Genomic DNA, 19,650 nt, shown 5'->3' with positions numbered 1-19,650 from the left:
CCTCATCTTTTACTCCTCCCACCCCTCCTCCCCTGTCTCCTCTCTCCCTGTTTATCTCTCAGACCATGCCCTACTCTCTTTATCCCTTTCCCCTCTCTCTACACCTACTACCACTAATCCCTCTCCCCCAATCTACTCACGTCGTGACCTCCGGGACTTTGACGCTACCCTCTTCTTCGACACCTGCTCTTCTTCTTTCCCATCTCACCAAGACTTTGCATTACTCTCTGCTGATGATGCTCTCTCTTCCCTTTCATCCTCTATCTCCACTGCCCTTGACCAACTTTACCCCCTTTCTCTCTTTCACCCTACTCGGAAACCTTCTGAACCTTGGCTTACCCCCCATCTCCGCTCTGTGCAACGCCTTCTCAGGCGATTAGAGAGACTCTGGCTCAAAACTCCCTCGCTTTCTAATCGAACCTCTTACTTCTCTTACCACGCTCTTTACAACTCTTGTCTTGCAACCACCAAGTCTCTTACTACTCTAAACTTCTCCAGTCTCAAGCATCTCATCCTCGTCGAATTTTCCAAACTCTTAACCGTCTTCTCTCTCCTCCTACTCCCGATCCCTCATCCAACTCCACGCTTTCTCCCTCTGACTTTGCTAACTTCTTTTCCTCCAAAATCATCTCAGTCCGCCAAAAAATGAACTCCCCCTCTCCTCCCTCTTCCACTATGTCTGTCTTCTCATCTGTTTCTGCTTCGGATGTCTCCTCCCTTCTTACCAAAGCCCACCCCACATCCGCTCCCTCTGACCCTCTCCCCTCCGTTCTCATCCCCAAAATCTACCCTCTTCTTATCCCATACCTTACCACTTTCTTTAACTCCTGCCTCTCCTCTTCTACCTTTCCCTCAGCCTTCAAACATGCAACGATTATTCCTATCCTAAAGAAACCCTCTGCTGATCCACTCCTCACCTCTAACTACAGACCTATCTCCCTTCTACCTTTCCTTTCTAAACTCCTTGAGCGTCTCACTTATTCTCAACTCTCTTCTTTCGTCTCTTCCTTCTCTCTCCTTCCTCCCTTCCAATCTGGCTTCTGACCCAAACACTCCACTGAAACCGCTCTCACTTCTATCCTCAATTCTCTCCTCTCTGCTCGGAATGCCAAGCAATCTTCCATCCTTATTCTCCTTCATCTCTCTACAGCTTTTGACACTGTTGATCACTCACTCCTCCTACACACTCTCTCCTCCTTCTGATTCCAAGGCCCTGTTCTGAAATGGCTATCTTCCTACCTCTCTTCTCATTCCTTTACCGTCTCATGAGGGGGTCAGACCTCTTATTCCTTCCCTCTAATATACGGTGTTCCACAAGGCTCTGTACTTGGTCCTTTCCTCTTCTCTCTTTACACCTCACTCATCGCCCCTGTTATCTCCTCCTATGATATCTCCCATCACTTTTACGCTGATGATACTCAACTCTTTCTCTCTTTCTCTTCCTTCACACCTGACCTCCATCTCAAACTCTCCTCCTGTCTCACAGCTATCAAGAACTGGATGTCCTCCTGCTTCCTCTCTCTTAATACTGATAAAACCGAAGTCCTTTTCTTCCCTTCTTACTCACTTCCTCCTCCCTCTCCTGCCCCATTCATCCACTTTCCTCCCTCCAACCTCCCTATCTCCTCCCATGCTCGTAATCTAGGCGTTATATTTGACTCCTCTCTCTCCTTTTCACAACACATTTCACTTACTTCTCGCTCCTCCCTTTACACCCTATACAACATTCGCAAAATCCGTCCCTCCCTCACATTCCATGCGACCAAACTCCTTATCTCCTCTCTCATCTTTTCCCGACTATTCTACTGCTCCCCCTTATTCTTTGGAGTTCCTGCATCCCAGCTTGCCCCCCTTAAATTCATTTACCACTCTGCTGTTCGTACTCTTTGTCTCCTTACCTCCCGTGATTCCATCTCCTCCTCGCTCTCTCACCTTCGCTGGCTACCTTTCCACTTACAGTTAAAATTCTGCTTTCTCTACCTTGTTTTCAAATCCCTACATGGTCTTGCTCCTCCCTATCTCTCCTCCCTTCTCACCTTTTACTCCCCCTCTCGATCACTTCGTTCTGCTGACCATTTCCTCCTCACTGTACCTCCTTCCCCCTGTGCTTCCTCCCGGTTCCGCTCCTTCCAACTCCTTGCTCCTCTTCACTGGAACTCACTCCCCCTCTCAATCCGCTCTTCCACGACCCTTCCCTCATTTCGCACTTCCCTTAAATCCCTTCTCCTCCACTCTCCTCCTTGAAGACCTCCCCTGTTCTCTCTTCCTCCCCCCTCTTTCCCTCTTCTAACTCCTCTCTCCCCACTCCCATTTCATTCTCCCACCCTTCTATTCTTCACTCGTTGTATCCTTCTCTGTTCCCCCTCACCAATCCTACTCCCTCTCCACTTCCCCTCCCCCTCAGTTAATTGATTTTTGCACTGTTTTGTTGTTGAATGATTCATTATGTAATTTTGCTCCCAATGTTTATTGTTGTTCACTGTATGAGTTGTTCCATTGTACACTGCCTTGGTGTAAGGCGCTCTATAAATAAACAAATCAATCAATCAATCAATAAATGCTTTTCCAACACTCTTTGCTTATTCTGGGGGTCTCTGCGGCCAGCCTGGATCAATCTTCCACCTGGTGGCCACCCCAATGCTTTTCCAACAATAGAGTTCTCTTTTCCTTATACTGGGGTCTCTGCGGCCAACCTGAATCAATCGCCCACCTGGTGGCCCTGGGATCTCTGTGATCTGTGGCCAGCCTGGATCAATCTCTCACCTGGTGGTCACCCTGATGCTTTTCCAACACTCTTTGCTTATTCTGGGGTCTCTGTGGCCAGCCTGGATCAATCTTTACCAATGCTCTCCTACACACTTTGTTTGGTGTCAGCACTTTTCTATCATTTTTTGGCAGTTTGCTCCCACTTCATTTCTCACACAGCTCCCCCTTTTTAGGATCTCTATTTTACTCATTTTTTGTTTCTGTGCATAGCTCTCCTCTTTGCAGACACTTCCTTTCATTTCACGTAGTAATTCAAGAAAGTGTAATCATACATGCGAACATTCTGCCAATATTTATCCTTGTAAGTCCATTTGTCAATTTTACCCAACGCGTCACCAGTCTTACACGTTGGGGCTACAACGTTGTATCTTCAATACACACCAGGCTCTTACTACGCTTCACTCACCAGTGGTGTTTTCTTCGTTCTTGGGTAAACATCTTTCTTATCTGAGGTCAAGGTCTCCCCACCTGCTCCTCAGACACTGTTGAGCTCCTGTCCTGGCCCAGGGTAAAGAGCATTGAATTTTACGAATTTTACGAATGTAGCAAGGGATCAGCATGCCTCTCTGCTCCCTTCTTTGGACTTCTCTTCTTTGCTGGAAACAGGGGTTGTTAGCCATGCTTCTCCTAGATGCTTCCTCACAGAGACTCTCAGAGTCTCAGAATCCCTGTTCCTTCCAGCTGGTCCTGGGCAGCCATGGCTCCTCAGCTCTCCTCCCAACTCGCTCTCTTTGCCAATAGCTGGTGTTCCTTTTATACTCTCCTGAAGACTTGATAGGCTGCAGGTGGGCATGGTTGATTTCAATTGCCTGACACTGCCTGACCTTGTTAATGGGACATGGCCTATGAAGATGTTGATGTACCTCTAACTGCATCTGCATCTTCTTCATCCTGGGGGTGTGGCCTGAGCTCATGCACTAAGGTAGCGGTGGCTCTGAGCTCCTGCTGAGATCCTGTAGTTCAAACTAGGCTGCAGCGTTTAAAATCTTTTTTCCGAATTCTGAAGACACCGCAAGGCTCAATACATCATTACTTTCACATACTGTGCAAGGGCAATGAAAATCAGTACTGGGAAGGCACTGGAATCCGTGTTTGATGTTCAGGACCTGTGTGGCGGGGGTTCTGGCTTCGATGCATCCCACAGCTTTAGTGTGGAATGGAGCAAGCGGGCACACCGTTAGCATGTTGCCTGGTCTCCCTTGTGGACTGGAAGTAAGTAGCCTGATGTCAAATAGCCAGTGCTTTAAGTGGGCCAGGGCCTACCGGGGCCGGGCCCCGGCAGTCTCCAGAAAGTGGGGCTGAGCCGGGGCCAAGCCGGGGCCCCCCGTCCCACACAACATTGGCAGGATGCATTATCCCGCCGCGGCTGCAGCCGCGACGGGAGATGCGCCCGTCATTATGTCGGCCAAGCTGACAGAAGTGCCAGCCAGCCACAGCGACGCAGAGGCTGGCGGCACTTCTGTCAGTTAGTGTAACTCCCTCTGATGACCCCTCATCAGGGTCATCAGAGGAAGTTACTGTCCCTTTGTTTTCCCTCCCCAGGTCACTGACCCCCACGGGCTCCGTGATCTAATATGCAGATTAAATCACGGAACCCGCGGGTTCGCAGAGGGTGAAAGGTGCCTCGGGCTCAGTGATCTATCTGCTCATAGCAGATAGATCACAGAGCCCGAGGTGCCTTTCTCCGTCGGCAAAGCTTTATAAAAGATGCCTTGAACTGTGTACGTTTCAAGCCATCTTTTATAAAGGTAGAAATATTTCTATGTTTATAAAAGACGGCTTGAAACGTGCACAATTCAAGGCATCTTTTATAAAGCTTTGTCGACGGACAAAGCCACCTTGCGGTTTGTTTTGTTCGTCAACAACGCTTTATAAAAGATGCCTTGAATTGTTTACGTGTCAAGCCATCTTTTAGAAACATAGAAACATGTTACAAATATCTATGTTTATAAAAGGTGGCTTGAAAAGTCCACAAACCATAGTAAGGTAAGCACACAAGTGTGCGTAATTTACTATGGTTTGTGCACTTTTCAAGCCACCTTTTATAAACATAGAAATATGTAACATTGCTATGTTTATAAAATATGGCTTGAAAAGTACACACACCATAGTGGTACGCATACAAACATATAAATGCTCACATACATTTATATATTTGTTTGCGCACCTTACTTTGATTTGTGGACTTTTAGGTCACGCCCACAATGAAAGCCACGCCCCCAAACGAGGGCCCCCCCTCAATTTCTTACCCCACTTAAAGCACTGACTAGCATACTTACCTGCAGTCTATATTGGGGTATGCCATGGCTCACAATGAACTGGCAGTCCTTACCTGCTGTCTATCTTGTGGCTAATCCATAGTCCACAGTGATTTGTATTTTAGACCTGCTCTTGTCAATAAAAAACTGTCTGAAAAAAGATTGGATTGACACTCTTGACCAACTGAAGCAATATGGTACTTTTGCAGAATATGCCAAATTTACGCACAAGAGACTGCCTTGCTCCCAGTATATTTACATTTTTCCATGCATGTCCACAAGATCCTATTACATCCGTTTCAAACTAAACCAATTTAGAACTAAGGAACGGTGCAGTCATTGGGCAGGTTTGTCTCTGAGTATGCATCTTAAGAACTGTAGATTTCCAGACTGTAATGAGCCTGTTGAAACGTTAAGACATCTAGTCCTAGAGTGCCCTCAGTTCAAAATAGCTCATGCTAAGTCTATAATGAAATTAGTGAATGTTGACTTTGTTGATTGCTCTGTATTCTTATGGGAAAGGTTGGTGAATGGGAATTACAACCCATTAATCTTTGCATTAGCCCATCTTTTAAGGATTATAGAAAAAGATCTTGAATTGTACCAATAACCTCTAAGAAAAGAGTATGACGAATTTTGAATTTTATATTCCTGGATCCTCCTGAAAAACAACTACTCTTTATTATTGTATGAATAATTACTATGGAATAGAGTTTCACAAATTTCAATTTTTAGATCCCTCTGTTCTTATCCGGATGTTCGTAATGTTTTAGCGGTATATTGTATATGTGTAATATGTAAATGGATTTTTGTTTTCATGCTATTTTATAAAGTTTTGTAAAGGTTTTTTTTCTGACCAAATACAAATAAAAAAGAATATATATATATATAGCGGGGTATGCCATGCTCACAGTGAACTGGCAGTCCTTACCTATCTATATTGAAGTACGTCATGACACACATTGAACTGACGGTCCTAGTCGGCTGTCTCTATTGAGGTACGCCATGGCCCGCAGTGAACTGGTGGTTCAAACCTGCTGTCTATATTGAGTTATGTCACGGTGCACAGTAAGCTGGTGGTCCTTACCTGCTGTCAATATTGTGGTACACCATGACCCAATATTGGGTTACTCAGGGTAACGTAGGGTGAAACGCATGGCTATATTGCTCTGAGTAATTTAGGGTGAAACTCCAAGTCTCTTAACATATAAGTAAAAGTTCTGGGATCCCCTCTGTAGGGAACAAACATGGCCCAATAACCTCACCCTAAGCCATTAAGTGTAATCCGGACGTGGACCGCTTGCGCGTTGTGCCTTTGAGAGGCTCAGCTTCACCTCACTGATTAGGTCCAACACGGTCGTAACATGTGACTGGGATTGCAAATAGTACTCGTGTTCAGAGGAGAATTACCTAGCATTTCCGTGCTGCACTGCCCTTGTGGGTGGGACAAATAATGATATGCAAATGGATAGTGCCAAACACCGGGACGATACCTCTGGGACTACACCTGGTGATCCTTGCGCTCCTTCCAGGGGCGGCCCATATTTGGGTGTTAGCGGTGTATGACCCCCAGGTCAAGGACCTTATAGGAAAAGTGAAGGCGACGATGACATCCCTTGTGGAACAAAGTGTTCAGGGCACCTAAAATACCCCAGACTGGGAGTGACTGGAATCCCTGGTAGATACCCAGCAAGGATGATCAGGACTTTGAGATTGTTGAACCCGGAACTGATTTTGAGTTGCTTGTTTCAACCCAAGTAGAAACAAACCTGTAGCTTGTTTTTCACATGATTCTTTTGGCCACCGCGAAGAGAAGCCATACTGTTATTTGTTTGAATTGATCCCTTTTCCATTTTTTCCTTCAAAATAAACTCCATTGAAACTGTGTCTTTAGTCTATGCGTCCTCATTCTGTCCAATCATCTTTCATTTCCTCCACTGTGAAGTGGAGAACTTGATTCGTTGAGAGAATACAGAGGAAAGATTAGGATCTGTGTGATTACTGTGCATTTTTTCCTGTCCATACAAAAAGGTTGATTTTTTTATACCGCGTTTCACTGCATATATACATGGGGGGAGCCCCCCATAACCTCTCATACTTATTATTAACTTGACCCACCCACATATATATATGTGGCAAAATGGGTCTGTCGAAATGCATAATTTTTGCATGCGCAGTAATGGAGTACGCAATAATTGTATGTTACCAGAGGACGCGCACTTACCACAGCCCTTCACCCTGTGTGGTTGCAGGGTCATTTGCTTTTGGAGGACAGAATAGCGGTTCTCAGAAGCAGTGCGATTAAACTCTGTGGAGGCCCCTAGGCAGTCAAAATGTCGCGCCACCCCCCTCGCTAATTATCTCCTAATAAGTTTTTAATTTTCTGCACCGCTTTATTTTGATCCGTTGTCGCAGGGCCCCTAAAAGGAGTGGGGCCCAGAGGCTGGTGCCTACTTCACCCAATAGATAGTCCGGCACCGCCCAGAAGACTTGTTTGCTAGTTATACTTAAGGTAACTTCAGGACTGTCACCCACTGGAGACCCTCTACCACTCTCCATCCACACAGGAGCTGGATGTTTCTGTTGGATGGTCATTGTGTAGTGTAATGACTGGCTGTGTGTTCAGGCCAGGGGCTTCGCTCTTGCCGCTGGGTCCTGGTCTGTGTGCTTGTTCTGCCATCTGCTTCTTCTGCGCCATCATGGATACTTCTTCAATATCCCTCCCGGGGGTACCCCCTTTCAGTAAACTGATGGACTATAGTCCAGAAATTCTGATGTGATGAATTTAAACAAATAAGGTGGGGCTGGATCCAAACCCTTGCCTTGAGAAAGCCAGAAGAGTGAAATGCATACCCCCCACCCCACCCACACAGAAGACTTCTTACGTCTGGTCCAGGGGTCAGCAGGCAGTTCCTCCCAAAGCAATAGAAACCCAAACTTGTTATCCATGACGAAAACCCTCAGTATTTAGAGATTGAGGACGTTACACCTGGGCGCCGGACAGTCGCCTGCTCCCCATATACACCTGTCATGAGGAGGTCACCGCTGGCCCCCTTTAGAGGGTGTTAAGACTCATCATATTGTCCATAGGGGAGGCGATGGGGTGGGGGTGGCCTGGTGCCTATGATGTTTTTCAGTGAAAACACCTTTATGTTTTACATAAGGTTGGGAAAGAACTACTTGTCTGGGTGAACTTGCTGCAATAGGACTATTGGTTAAAGGAAGGCACATGGCGGAGGGCCTACAAGTTGAGATCTGAATGTGTGTGCAGGTAAGAGGCATACTGTTTGAGGCAGCCATGGAACTTACATTGGGCCTCATACCCAGACTTATAGGCGCCTCAATGTGTTACCAAATAATCAAGAACTCATTGACCCTATGAATAAGGAAGACCAGGCATGCACCCCACTGTTAGAGGTCAGGGTTGGACATATTTGGAATGTTCACCTATCCATGGGCTCTATAAGGCCTAGCGCCATCTACAGCACGTAGAGGGAAAAGGGGAGAGGGATGATATTGACTTGTGTTCCACAGTTTCCTCTCCGCTGGTTGACCAAGATACAATTGACCAGGATTATGAAGACTAGGCGAATCTTGAGCTCATTGGATATTCACCACAACCTCCTTGTGATGTCCCCGAGAAATGAGTTGGCCGCATACACCCCCACGAAAGAGACCCTGTGCCTAAGATAACTCACCATCTGACCATCTCATGGCATCATCCAAGGTGCCCGGGATGCCCTTCCAGAGCGTGTTCTCAACCGGGTAGCCCGGGTCCATCCTCCGATCGTGGTCATCATAGCGCCAGTAGAGGTGGTCCTTGAAGAAGTACGTCTTCTCGTTGTGGGGCCAGGAGAAGGCGGCGTCGATGCCGCCGAGCGGAAGGCCAAAGTCTGTGATCTGACGAGGGAAGCCTTCCTCCACATTGTTGTCCTTGAATAGCCAGTACCGGTCCCCTGGAGGGCAGAAGGGAGCAACATGTAAGATGCCAAGCCTGGAATTTGACTTTGGATAAAACAGTACAACTCTTCATCATGTCACAAGAGTAAAGCACCCGCAAACAGCGGTAGCCAACATCAGGGGTCATAGGACCACCAGTGAAGGAAGTACCAGAGAGCGCCTGGAGACAAATGGGCCATTGACGTGACATATGATAATGCAATCTTATTGGGTGGTGCCTGTGTCACATTGGCACATTTATGATTTGACCAGCTCAGAATGCAGTCCATAACTACTGTTATAAGCCTGCTGTGGAATCACTCTGTACACACATATTATTCAAAGCACTTAAAATGAGCACACGTGTGGCTACCAGTGGAAAGAGCAACAAGACAGGGCGAGGGAACAGTACTAGTACAGTCATGTGTTCACTACATATCTAACCTTGGAGATGTTCGATGCTGCTAATTATCTAACTAACTAACTAAACAGGTTCTTACATCACGCAACGCTAACCCAAGGTCTCAGGGAGCTTACTCTCCTTATACCTGCAGCTCAGGCCTTAGTCAGCTAAGGGCCATGACATCCTGTTATTGACCCGCTCCATAGTCAGCAATGATACATGAATGTTTGGAGAACATTTACCATTTATTGACCTAATAACTAATGAGTGATGCCCACAGAATCAGATTGGACTCTACGTGATTAGGGAGACCCCCTGTCAGGCCCAGAAAGCAGCTTAAAGATGGAGCAGAGTCAGTCACGTGTTAGGCTAAGCCTGTCAATCACATGCCAAGTCATGACTGCTTCCTCCCCAGCTCTGCCACCATTCTAGAGGCACAGGCTAGCTGAGAGTTTTCCCAATATACCTTCAACCCAATCCATGCATCTTCTAACATGTGTGAAACCACCAGCGCAACCCCGGGGCAGCAGCATGGTTGCAGGGTCACCTTTGAAGAAGACGATCTTGTGGTCGGTGGTCCTCTCGTAAACAGCGTCCAGGCTGTCCATGTTGGGTGGTAGCCCCCTCCAGAAGCGGTGGACCTGCGCGGGTTGCAGCGACACAAGGTGCTTGTTACGGGTCAGTCTCCAGAAGTACTTCCCTAGAAAAAGAAGTGGGCGAGATTAGCCAGTCACTCTCAGTCCAAGCCTTGCTCTCAATATGGCAGGAGTCACAACCCTCCTCAGGGAGGAGCAGGCATGTTGAGGCACTGAGGACCATCAATGGCTCAAAGAAACTAGCCTATTGTTTGGAAGACAAGGCCACCATGCTCAGAATGTCTCATGCTGTCTCTGTTCAACATGATATGATATATGATATGATATTTCTATTGCGCTCGTACACAAGTGTTTCAGAGCGCAACAAGGCAAGGAATGGGTACAAGGGAGAACAAAAACAACGATCTTACTAGGCCCAGTGACATTGAGAATGCGTAAGTGCAGAAGAGAGGGAAGAGGGAAGTGCAAGGGGGGAGGGAGGAAGTGGAAAGTAATGTGCATGGGAATGAAAAACAACAACAAATGGTAGTGCAGCCAGCAAGTGGCAAGTGCTAGGTTTAAGGCACAGACAGAGGGTGACTGATAAGTGCAGAAAAGGGGACTGTAGGGTTACAGATACAGACCCAAGTGCACGGTTGCCAGGAGGCAGTGCAGGTGGTTGGCAGGGTGAGCAGGTACCTGGGCCCGAAATCAGAGGGAAACCAGGTGCACGGTGCAGAAGCAGAACAGATCAGCAGGGGAGCGGAGGAGAGAAGGCAATAGCAAAGAGGAAGGTCTTGAGGTGCTTCCGGAACCGGAGATGGTTCTCCTCAAGTTTCAGAGTGGCAGGGAGGCTGTTCCAGAGGGAGGCCCCAGCTGAAGACATGACCTTGGTGTTGTGACCAGCCACCGCTGGGAATGAGAAGTTTGCATTTGTGTTGACACCAGACACCTCATGGGTCAGACTGAAATGTGGACTCTTATACCAAGATGGTGTGGACCAGGGCACACCTAGTGGAAATAATACATGTGCTTTTATATATTTATTTGTCATATTTATTAAAAACGACCCAAGCTGTAATGGGTGTGGGCACAATATACAGGGAGGGGAGGGATATGACCCAGGAATTGGATATTGGGATAGGATTAGGGATTTAGGGGGGCAATTAAGCGGTCACATTTTGCACAGGACGCACCCTGGCACATCCAGTGGCGCCTTATGGGAGACAATGTAAACAACATGTAGAAACTAACATTGGCAAAGACAATCGTTTTAACTTTTGAAGAGTTCATTCAGACTGGATAGCACACATGAAGCTAGAGAAAAGAATGATTATTAAGTGTTAGGGCACTGGGGTGTGATAACAGGAGTGGCAAATTGTGAAGCTCTGGGGTGCATATAGTCATAGGATGCAAGGATAAATTAAAACAGGTGTCATGAAGCGGATATGGATTAGCCATAGACCAGGCAGTTAGATCTCTTTTAACAGAAATGTATATGCGGTTCAATACAGTGAAGGGTCCATCAAATAAATGGGATGAAAAAGGAAAGTAAATTCAAGGTTGGTCAGGATAGCTCTTGAATAAGATGTTCGACTCTTGCCAAGTCAGGTCACCGCTTGTCGCAATTGACCATGAAGTCACTCACAGAGGAAGGGTTCTAGTGCACCTCACCCTTCTTTCTAGAATTTCTGTCTTTCTTCTGGGCTCCTCCTCTTCCTTGGGTTGAGGAGCGTTGAGACTCTCTCCTCGGTCCTTAGCCTGATGTGTTACCCTCAAATTGAGGTACGCTCAGATTGAGGTACTTGCTTTCTTGAGCCCACAGTTCACCAGGAACCTGAACCCACACCATCTAGAGGCACCCTTAGAAAGGACCCAGTTTGGAGACGCCATGCTCACCTTTGAAGAAAAACGCTTCGCCGCGGATTTGAGCCACTGCATCGAAGTGAGTGTTGCATCTGTTGGGCTCATCCTTTCGAGGTCTAGATATAGGGAGAGAAGGCAGAGGGCACGTGAACGTGAAACATCGAACCAGGGCAACATAAGTGACCAAACTACTCAAAGCGTCCATCCGACTCTGCCAAAGCACTTGCAAGGCCACCCAAAAAAGTACGCAGGCCTGCCGCCCAATCGCCCTTCAGAATGCCCAACCATGGTTGCTAGAGCCCACCCGCAAAGCTCATGCCATGCCACAACCAGTGTCCTGCTGGAGTCAACCCAAACACCTATCTCATCCAGTAGCTCTCCAGACACTCCGACCAATTACTTTGCAGCTAATAAAGCAACCATTGGGACTCATTCCGAGTTGGGTGGTCTGGTATAAAAGTCTCGGTATCCAAGGATACCAACATTTCACCGGGGCGCCCGACTACGGGAGCGCCGGTGGGGCACCTGGGTTACCTACAGCTAAATACTGGAGGCAAGCTAGGTGCCCCACCAACCAAAAAAGCAGTAATGTCGGCAAATTCCCTCATGGAGTCCTGTGGGACTCCATCAATGGGGATTTACACCGCTCCGCCGGCACCCGTAATCCGGAGGCAATGCCGCTGGGCCAGACGCCGGTAAAGGTAAGTACTAGATGCCGGTATCCTGGTGGCTCTACCACCAGGAAACCGGGCTAGTCAGAATTAAGCCCATTATGTCTTACAACACCCCATCCAAGGACCTGCCAGATGTCTAAGCCATCGCGAAACGCCTTCTGATTATCCTCCAGATCCCTAAATCATGGTGCGGCCCCATCCAGGGTAGACATGGGTGTCGGCGTTCCCTCCTGTATTTCAGAGGGTTGCCCCTGCCCTCCTTCGGTCTTTATAAGGCCAGTACAGAAAGAAATATAGTGTGCGGAGTAGTGCCTATTTGGAATACTGGTCAGTGCCAATATCAAGAATGGGACCCAGTTGTTCGGGTGTCTAGGCCGGATACGTATGCATTAGACCACGTAAATGTGATCTAAATGGAACAAAGGGCCCCAATTTCAGATTTTGTTCTACAGGGAATACTTTAATGCTCTTGGGTTATTTTCCTGGTGTTAATATCATTTCTGGTCTAGAAAACCCCACAGGACATTCTCAAAGCACAGGAAAAAAAATAGCATTTTAAAGACTGTTGGCTGAAGGAAATGTATGCATGGTACACAGGTTTGGAATTGCTGTATTATCTAAAAGACCATAAAACTCCTGGAAGCAGGGAACATGCTTATGCTTGCAGTCCCAGAAAACTACTTCATCCTGAGACAAGACAGACCCAACGCTAGAGGAGGAGGTGTGGCCATTATCCACAAATGTAGTCTTACTATGAGATTGGTTACCACCATCAATGCCCCCTCTTGCGAATTACTCTCAGTCAAAGTTCCCATTAACAATTCCCAAACTCTTAACATTCATGTGATCTATCGCCCTCCAGGCCCAATAGGCACTTTTGACGAGGACATTAATACCATCCTCTCCACCAACCTTAAAAATTCCACCCAGGTACTCACCCTTGGAGACTTTAACATGGGCTCCAATGACCCAGAAGACCAACCTGCCATTACCACTCTTAATAAGCTTACCGAACTAGGATTCACCCAAAGAAGCATGAAACCTACCCACACCAAAGGTAGAATACTCGACTGGGGGCGGACTATAACTGTCTAGCTAACATTCCCGACATCTCACCTCTTGCTTGGACTGACCACCACCTCCCGACATCTCACCTCTTGCTTGGACTGACCACCACCTGGTATCGTTCTCGCTCTCCACCACTAGACCTCCACCTATGCCGACCAGTAGGGCTCCATCCACACTCACGAGAAATAAAAAGAGTATCATTGTTGGGCGACTCATCCTGAACTTACTCCCCACACTCAACTCACTCCCTGACAACTTGGACCCTGAGACTTTGGTCGAGCAATACAACAAAATTATGTCCACCTCACTGGACTTAATCACCCCCCTCAAACTCAGACCAAGCAAGCCCAAAATGTATCTAAATAAATGGTATACACCATTCCTTAAAAACCTAAGACAACAAAAAAGAAACTGCGAGGCTACTTGGAAAAAAGTCCCTTCAGCAGCCAATAAAATCAAACTCACTAAACTAGCGGCCTTGTACAAAAAAGAAATCTTCCTAGCTAAACGTACCTCCTTCGACTCCCGTATCTCCCAAGCCAAATCAAATATGAAGGAATTATTCTCTATCCTAAAAGAAGTAGAAACCCCTATAGCACCACCAGATACCTGCATTAAAGACAAGAATTGGTGTTCAGAAATCCAAAATGCTCTAGCCAATAACATTGCTACTCTACAAAACAAAATCTCCTGTAAAAAAGCATCCCTGAATAACCCCTACCAGGGCAAACCACCTGGAAAGCAGACTTCAAGAGAAACCAACCGTTTCAACTTCACTAAAGTGACTGTACTTGAAGTTGAAAAAACCATTCTGTCTTTGAAACCCTCTAACTGCCAGGGAGACTTGTGCCCGGCACAGCTTATCAAAGATGCTGCCCGCGACCTATCCCCTTTCATCACAAAGCTAATCAACGCCTCCTTTTCTACCGGATCTATCCCAACCAATCTTAAACAATCCTGGGTACTGCCTCTCCTAAAAAAAAAACACACTCGACCCAGCCACCCCCACAAACTATAGACCCATAACGACTGTACCATTTCTGCTAAAAATCGTGGACAAGGTCGCCTATGTACAAATACAGAAGCACCTGGAAGAACAGCACCTGCTAGGAGCCAGACAATCAGGCTTCCTTCCCCAACATGGGACTGAGACGGCTCTTATTGACCTTAAAACACAGATCGACATGCTCAGAGATAATGGCCAAGCTGCCCTACTCCTCCTCCTCGACCTCTCTGCAGCATTTGACCTGGTCGACCACTCTGTCCTCTGCACACACTTACACACATCAGCTCACTTCTCCGCCGAGGCCATCACATGGATTAGATAATTCCTTAACGGCAGAACCATGAGGGTTTTTTCACCCACAGATGCAGCAGACCCCATACCCATCACTTGCGGCGTACCTCAGGGATTCTGTGTCTCCCCCACACTGTACAATATATTTACCAAGCCCCTTTTTGATGATTTGGATCATCTCGGTATCACCTACACTAACTATGCAGATGATACCCAGATCCTCCTTCCGCTTTCTGGAGAATATGGGAAGGATTTGGCCTTGGTGAATAGGGTGTACATCATCATCCAGGCATGGATGGCCACACATGGACTATGCCTGAATGATGATAAAACCGAACTCATCACCCTGGGCACTACGGCTAGCCTAAAGAAACTAAGTCCTGCCTATTCATTGTTCGTGATCGATGGCAACACTATCAGGTTAGGACACAAAGTTAAAACTCTGGGCTTCTACTTAGATTCCAACTTCTCCTACAATAGACAGGTGAATTCATTAGCCTCCTCCACGGCCTACACTTGCAAATTGATCCGTGCAGCCAAACCTTTTCTATCTGACTCCAGCTGTTTGACCCTTGCCAGAGCCCTTATATTGTCCCGTCTGGACTACTGCAATGCTCTTTATCTTGGGTCCTCAGAAGCTACCACTGGCAAATTACAAATTCTCCAGAATAACGCTCTTAGAGCGGCACTGGGCATCTCGAGAAGGGACCATATCACAACATACAGCCAACAGAACAATTGGATATCCATCAAGGATAAAATTCTCCTTAAAACTGCATCACTCACCCACAAGTCCCTCAATAATGCTGCTCCTATTTACCTCATCGACAGATTTCACAGACAGACGTCTCTGAGACCCACAAGATCAGTATATAGAGACTGCCTCTCTGTCCCCAACTACAAACGTTCCACCATAGGAGGCAACAGCTTCCCAGTGAAAGCGGCCAAATTGTGGAACTCCCTACCACCAACTCTCAGAATGGATTTACCTTACCAAATCTTCCGTTCCAAGACTATCTCTTGGCTGAAGATGCAAGCTATCTAACACTCAGAGCCCCTATGTCTTGCATATCCCTGTCCATTTGTGCATGATGTATTCACCTGTGTTAACTTGTATATTTGTATATGTTCCTGCCATTTTCTTGTGCTCATGTGTATGTATATATTATCGTTGATGTAACTAAGTTTTGCAAATCCATGTAACTGCTGCGCCCTGTTACCCCAGGGTATTTTGGCGCATTACAAATAATAAACAAACAAACAAACATATATAAGGGTTTGAACAGACTACATTTCTAGTTGGGAGTTGCATTTTAAGAACCAGATCTGTTCACATGTAACAGCTGAATTAAATAAGTTTTCAAAGTTAGGCGCAGACCATCTTAAAGTTGTCCCAAGTAATTGCCTGAAATTACTGATGATTTTTTCCACATTTCCAGCTGAGAGTTGCTTTCTAATAAAACAACATATTGTTCACACTGTTGCATGTAAACATGTTTTCAAATGTAGGCCCTGCTGGTCTTAAGATGAACACAGGTAATTCCCTGAAATTAACTGATGCTATTTTAAAGGACATATTGAAGGGAAAGAAAAAAAAATACATAATTGGAAAGCAGGGTCAGCATTGCACATTCATCACACCATCTCCAAAGTGTGCTTTGCAGCCTCTGTGTATTGTCAGGCCATTGTAGTGATTTCAGTGCAGCTGCTCTGGTGTGCAATGTGACAGCCCAGGTAGTATGATACTTCAGCCCAATTCTAAAACTCTTAAAATATTCCCTTCCACTGCCTGAAGCTCTTCCAGGGAAAGAAGGCCTATGTGCCAGGGAAACAATGCCTCTGCCAGCAGGCAATGCCATCCTCTCTCAAATCTGCCCTCCACATTAATGTAGAAAAGACACTCTCAGCTTCCCATGGTAAAAATAAACGCAACTGGGAAGAGTTCTCTTTTAGCGAGCTTGCCACACTCACAGGCACACACACAGACACACACACAGACACACAAACTGCTTCACTAATATGATGCTACACAATGTGTTACTTACTTTTGGCTATAAAATGGCCTTAAAGCGCCACCTATATGTTGAAACTAATGCATTAGAGTACAGCTGGGTAAAACGGGCATACGAGGAGGGACACACAGTGTGTAGGTGTACTTCCCGCCCCTCTGCGCCCAAAACACATCCTCCTGGGATCTCTTTGGGCTAGCCTTATCAAGCCTTACCATCAAACGTTGTGCTCAAAGTGCCTGCCTGTATTTTTTCAAAGCAGTCTTCTGAGAGTTCATGACTTAATTGGAGCTGTAAGCATGCTACTGATGTAATAAAAATGTCTTAAACAGGTCTGCCTTCAGCCACTGGATTTATAAGCGCTAAGCTTGTCTTTCACTGAAGTCCCCATAAAAACAAGCATTGGCAAATCCAACGGGTTTGGCTTGTGTATAAGTATTAGGCATTTGCAAGGCACTGTTATTATATGCCCAGATACTCGCACCATTTTGAAGCTACTACCATCAATGGCCAGTTAATACCACTACAGCATTGCCTGGCAAATGCCTTTCTCCATGCCTAAACAAAAGCTAAAACTGTCTGCAGAGCGATGGTAAAAGGGGTTGGACCCTCTGCCTCTTGACCATGTGATCTACAGTGAACACAGATGTGAGCATCAACCACTTAACTCAGTGAGCTACCTGTCCTGCAAGGGAACATGAGCTTTGTAGAGGTGGATGAGTATTAAGAAGCCATTTGTTTGGAGGGAAGAGTGTATGGGGGAGGGGAGGTGCTGCAGAAAGTGTCACAGGTACTGTAATTATGCAATTAACAAGTGATTGTAATGTACTACCGGCCTATTTCACTTCTGCCGTTTCTCATGAAACTCCTTGAGTCGCTGGTTTCTCCTATGCTGTCATCTTTTATGGGGTCTACTGGGCTTTTCAATCCTGCCCAATCGGGGTTCAGGCCAGGTCGAGGGACCGAGAGTGTCCTGGTCTCGGTTCTGGATGATATGGCCAGTCTGCTTTACACAGGTGGGGCGGGTGCCCTGATTCTATTAGAACTGTCAGCAGTATTCAACACTGTCGATCACCCCATCCTGCCCGACCACCTTGCCCAAGTCGGAATCTCAGGCCAGGTTCACGCCTGGTTTGCCTCCTTCCTAGCCGACAGAACTCAGACTCTTTCACTTCCCCCATTTCTCTCCTCTATTTATTTTTTCTCTTCTTTGTGGTGTCCCTCAAGGTTCCGCCCTGTCCCCCATTCTCTTCAATATCTACATCTGGCCTCTTGTGTGTCTCATCCCCTCCTTCGGTGTCAGATGTTACTCATATGCCGACGACACTCAGATCCTGATCCGACTGGATATCGATCAGGCTGAGATATCGTTGTGCCCGAGGAGATGTCTGACAGCCGTCGGAGATTGGATGAACCGCAAATGGCTGAAGTTGAATGGGGATAAGACTGAGGGGTTGGTGGTGGGATCAGTGCTTAAAGAGGGCCGGGGCATGCCGGGGCCGGGCCCCGGCAGTCTCCAAAAAGTGGGACTGAGCCGGGGCCCTGCCGGGGCCCCTGTCCAACCGCAACATTGGCGGAATGCATTATCCCGTCGCGGCCGCAGCCGCGACGGGAGATGCGCCTGCCATGAAGTCAGGCGAGCCGACAGAAGTGGCAGCCAGCCACAGTGACGCTGTGACTGGCTGCCACTTCTGTCAGTCATAGTATCTGCCTTTGGTGACCCCTCGCGCGAGAGGTCACCAGAGGCAGTTACTGTCCCTTTGTTTCCCCAGGTCGCCGAGGCGTCTTTAACCTTCGGCGAACCTGGGGATTCCTCGACGTTTCTAAAAGATGGCTTTGAAAGTATACATTTCAAGCCATCTTTTATAAAGCTTTGTCGACAGACAATTTTGTCCGTAGTCAAAGCTTTATAAAAGATGGCTTGAATTGTGTACTTTCAAAGCCATCTTTTATAAACCCGAAATCTTTAAAAAAAAAGATGGCCTGAAAACTAGGCAAACCGTAGGGTATGCACACAAATATATATAAATGTTGTATATTTGTGTGCGTACCTTACTATGCTTTGTGTACTTTGCAAGTCATCTTATATGTTACATATCTCTATGTTTAGAAAATATGGCTTGCATAGTACACAAAGCATAGTAAGGTACGCACACAAATATATAACATTTACATATATTTGTGTGTATACCCTACGATTTGCGTACTTTTTAGGCCACGCCCCTCCCACAAGCCACGCCCCCAAATGAGGGCCCCCCCCTCGATTTCTTACCCCACTTAAAGCCCTGCAAATAGCCCACCTTTGATCTGTGGAGGCCGGTAAGCAGGTCGCAAACACAGCAGTGAAGGCAGTCAGTGGCTGACAACGTCTGCCCAGGGTCAAGGACCCCTGAATACAACTGAATGAACGGCTATCCCTGCCTTCCTCCCCAACATATATGGCACGCCTCGAAAGGCATTGGACTCCAGTGGATACCGAAATAGATGTTCCGGTTGCGGGCATGGTGTCACATAGAAAACTCTATCCATTTGACTGTGGCAGCTGGATTAGCTCAGGAACATTGTGCCTACTGGTAAGAGGAGCATCAGGCATGAGATTTCCCCCCCTGTGTGGCACTGCCTGTCTCTTTGTGCTCAGAGACTGTATAAGGTAGTGGAGGGAACTGTCTCTCTACTGCTGAGGCCCACGATCATCGGGGGCTTGCCACTGCTGATCCCCCAGGCCAGTGATTCACACTTTCAAGGTCCTTCACAACACTAATGCTTTGCTGATTCTTCTCCTGGGGGTGTGGCCT

The 19,650-nt window shown here is 46.9% G+C and overlaps 1 protein-coding gene across 1 annotated transcript; it reads right to left on the bottom strand.

Annotated features, from left to right (window-relative positions):
• Positions 1-8,708: 8,708 nt before the first annotated feature.
• On the bottom strand, positions 8,709-11,935 carry LOC138492924 (matrix metalloproteinase-17-like). The gene is made up of 3 exons (XM_069620219.1): positions 11,841-11,935; positions 9,914-10,066; positions 8,709-8,980 (listed from the first exon to the last, which is right to left on the bottom strand). The coding sequence occupies exons 2-3, from the start codon at positions 9,972-9,974 to the stop codon at positions 8,709-8,711; spliced, it is 333 nt and encodes a 110-aa protein (XP_069476320.1). The 5' UTR covers positions 9,975-10,066; positions 11,841-11,935.
• Positions 11,936-19,650: the final 7,715 nt, after the last annotated feature.

The sequence above is a fragment of the Ambystoma mexicanum genome, chromosome 10, assembly GCF_040938575.1.
Source record: "Ambystoma mexicanum isolate Mex_15411 chromosome 10, UKY_AmexF1_1, whole genome shotgun sequence".
Classification (NCBI taxonomy): domain Eukaryota; kingdom Metazoa; phylum Chordata; class Amphibia; order Caudata; family Ambystomatidae; genus Ambystoma; species Ambystoma mexicanum.
This window is presented reverse-complemented; position numbering and strand designations above follow the sequence as displayed.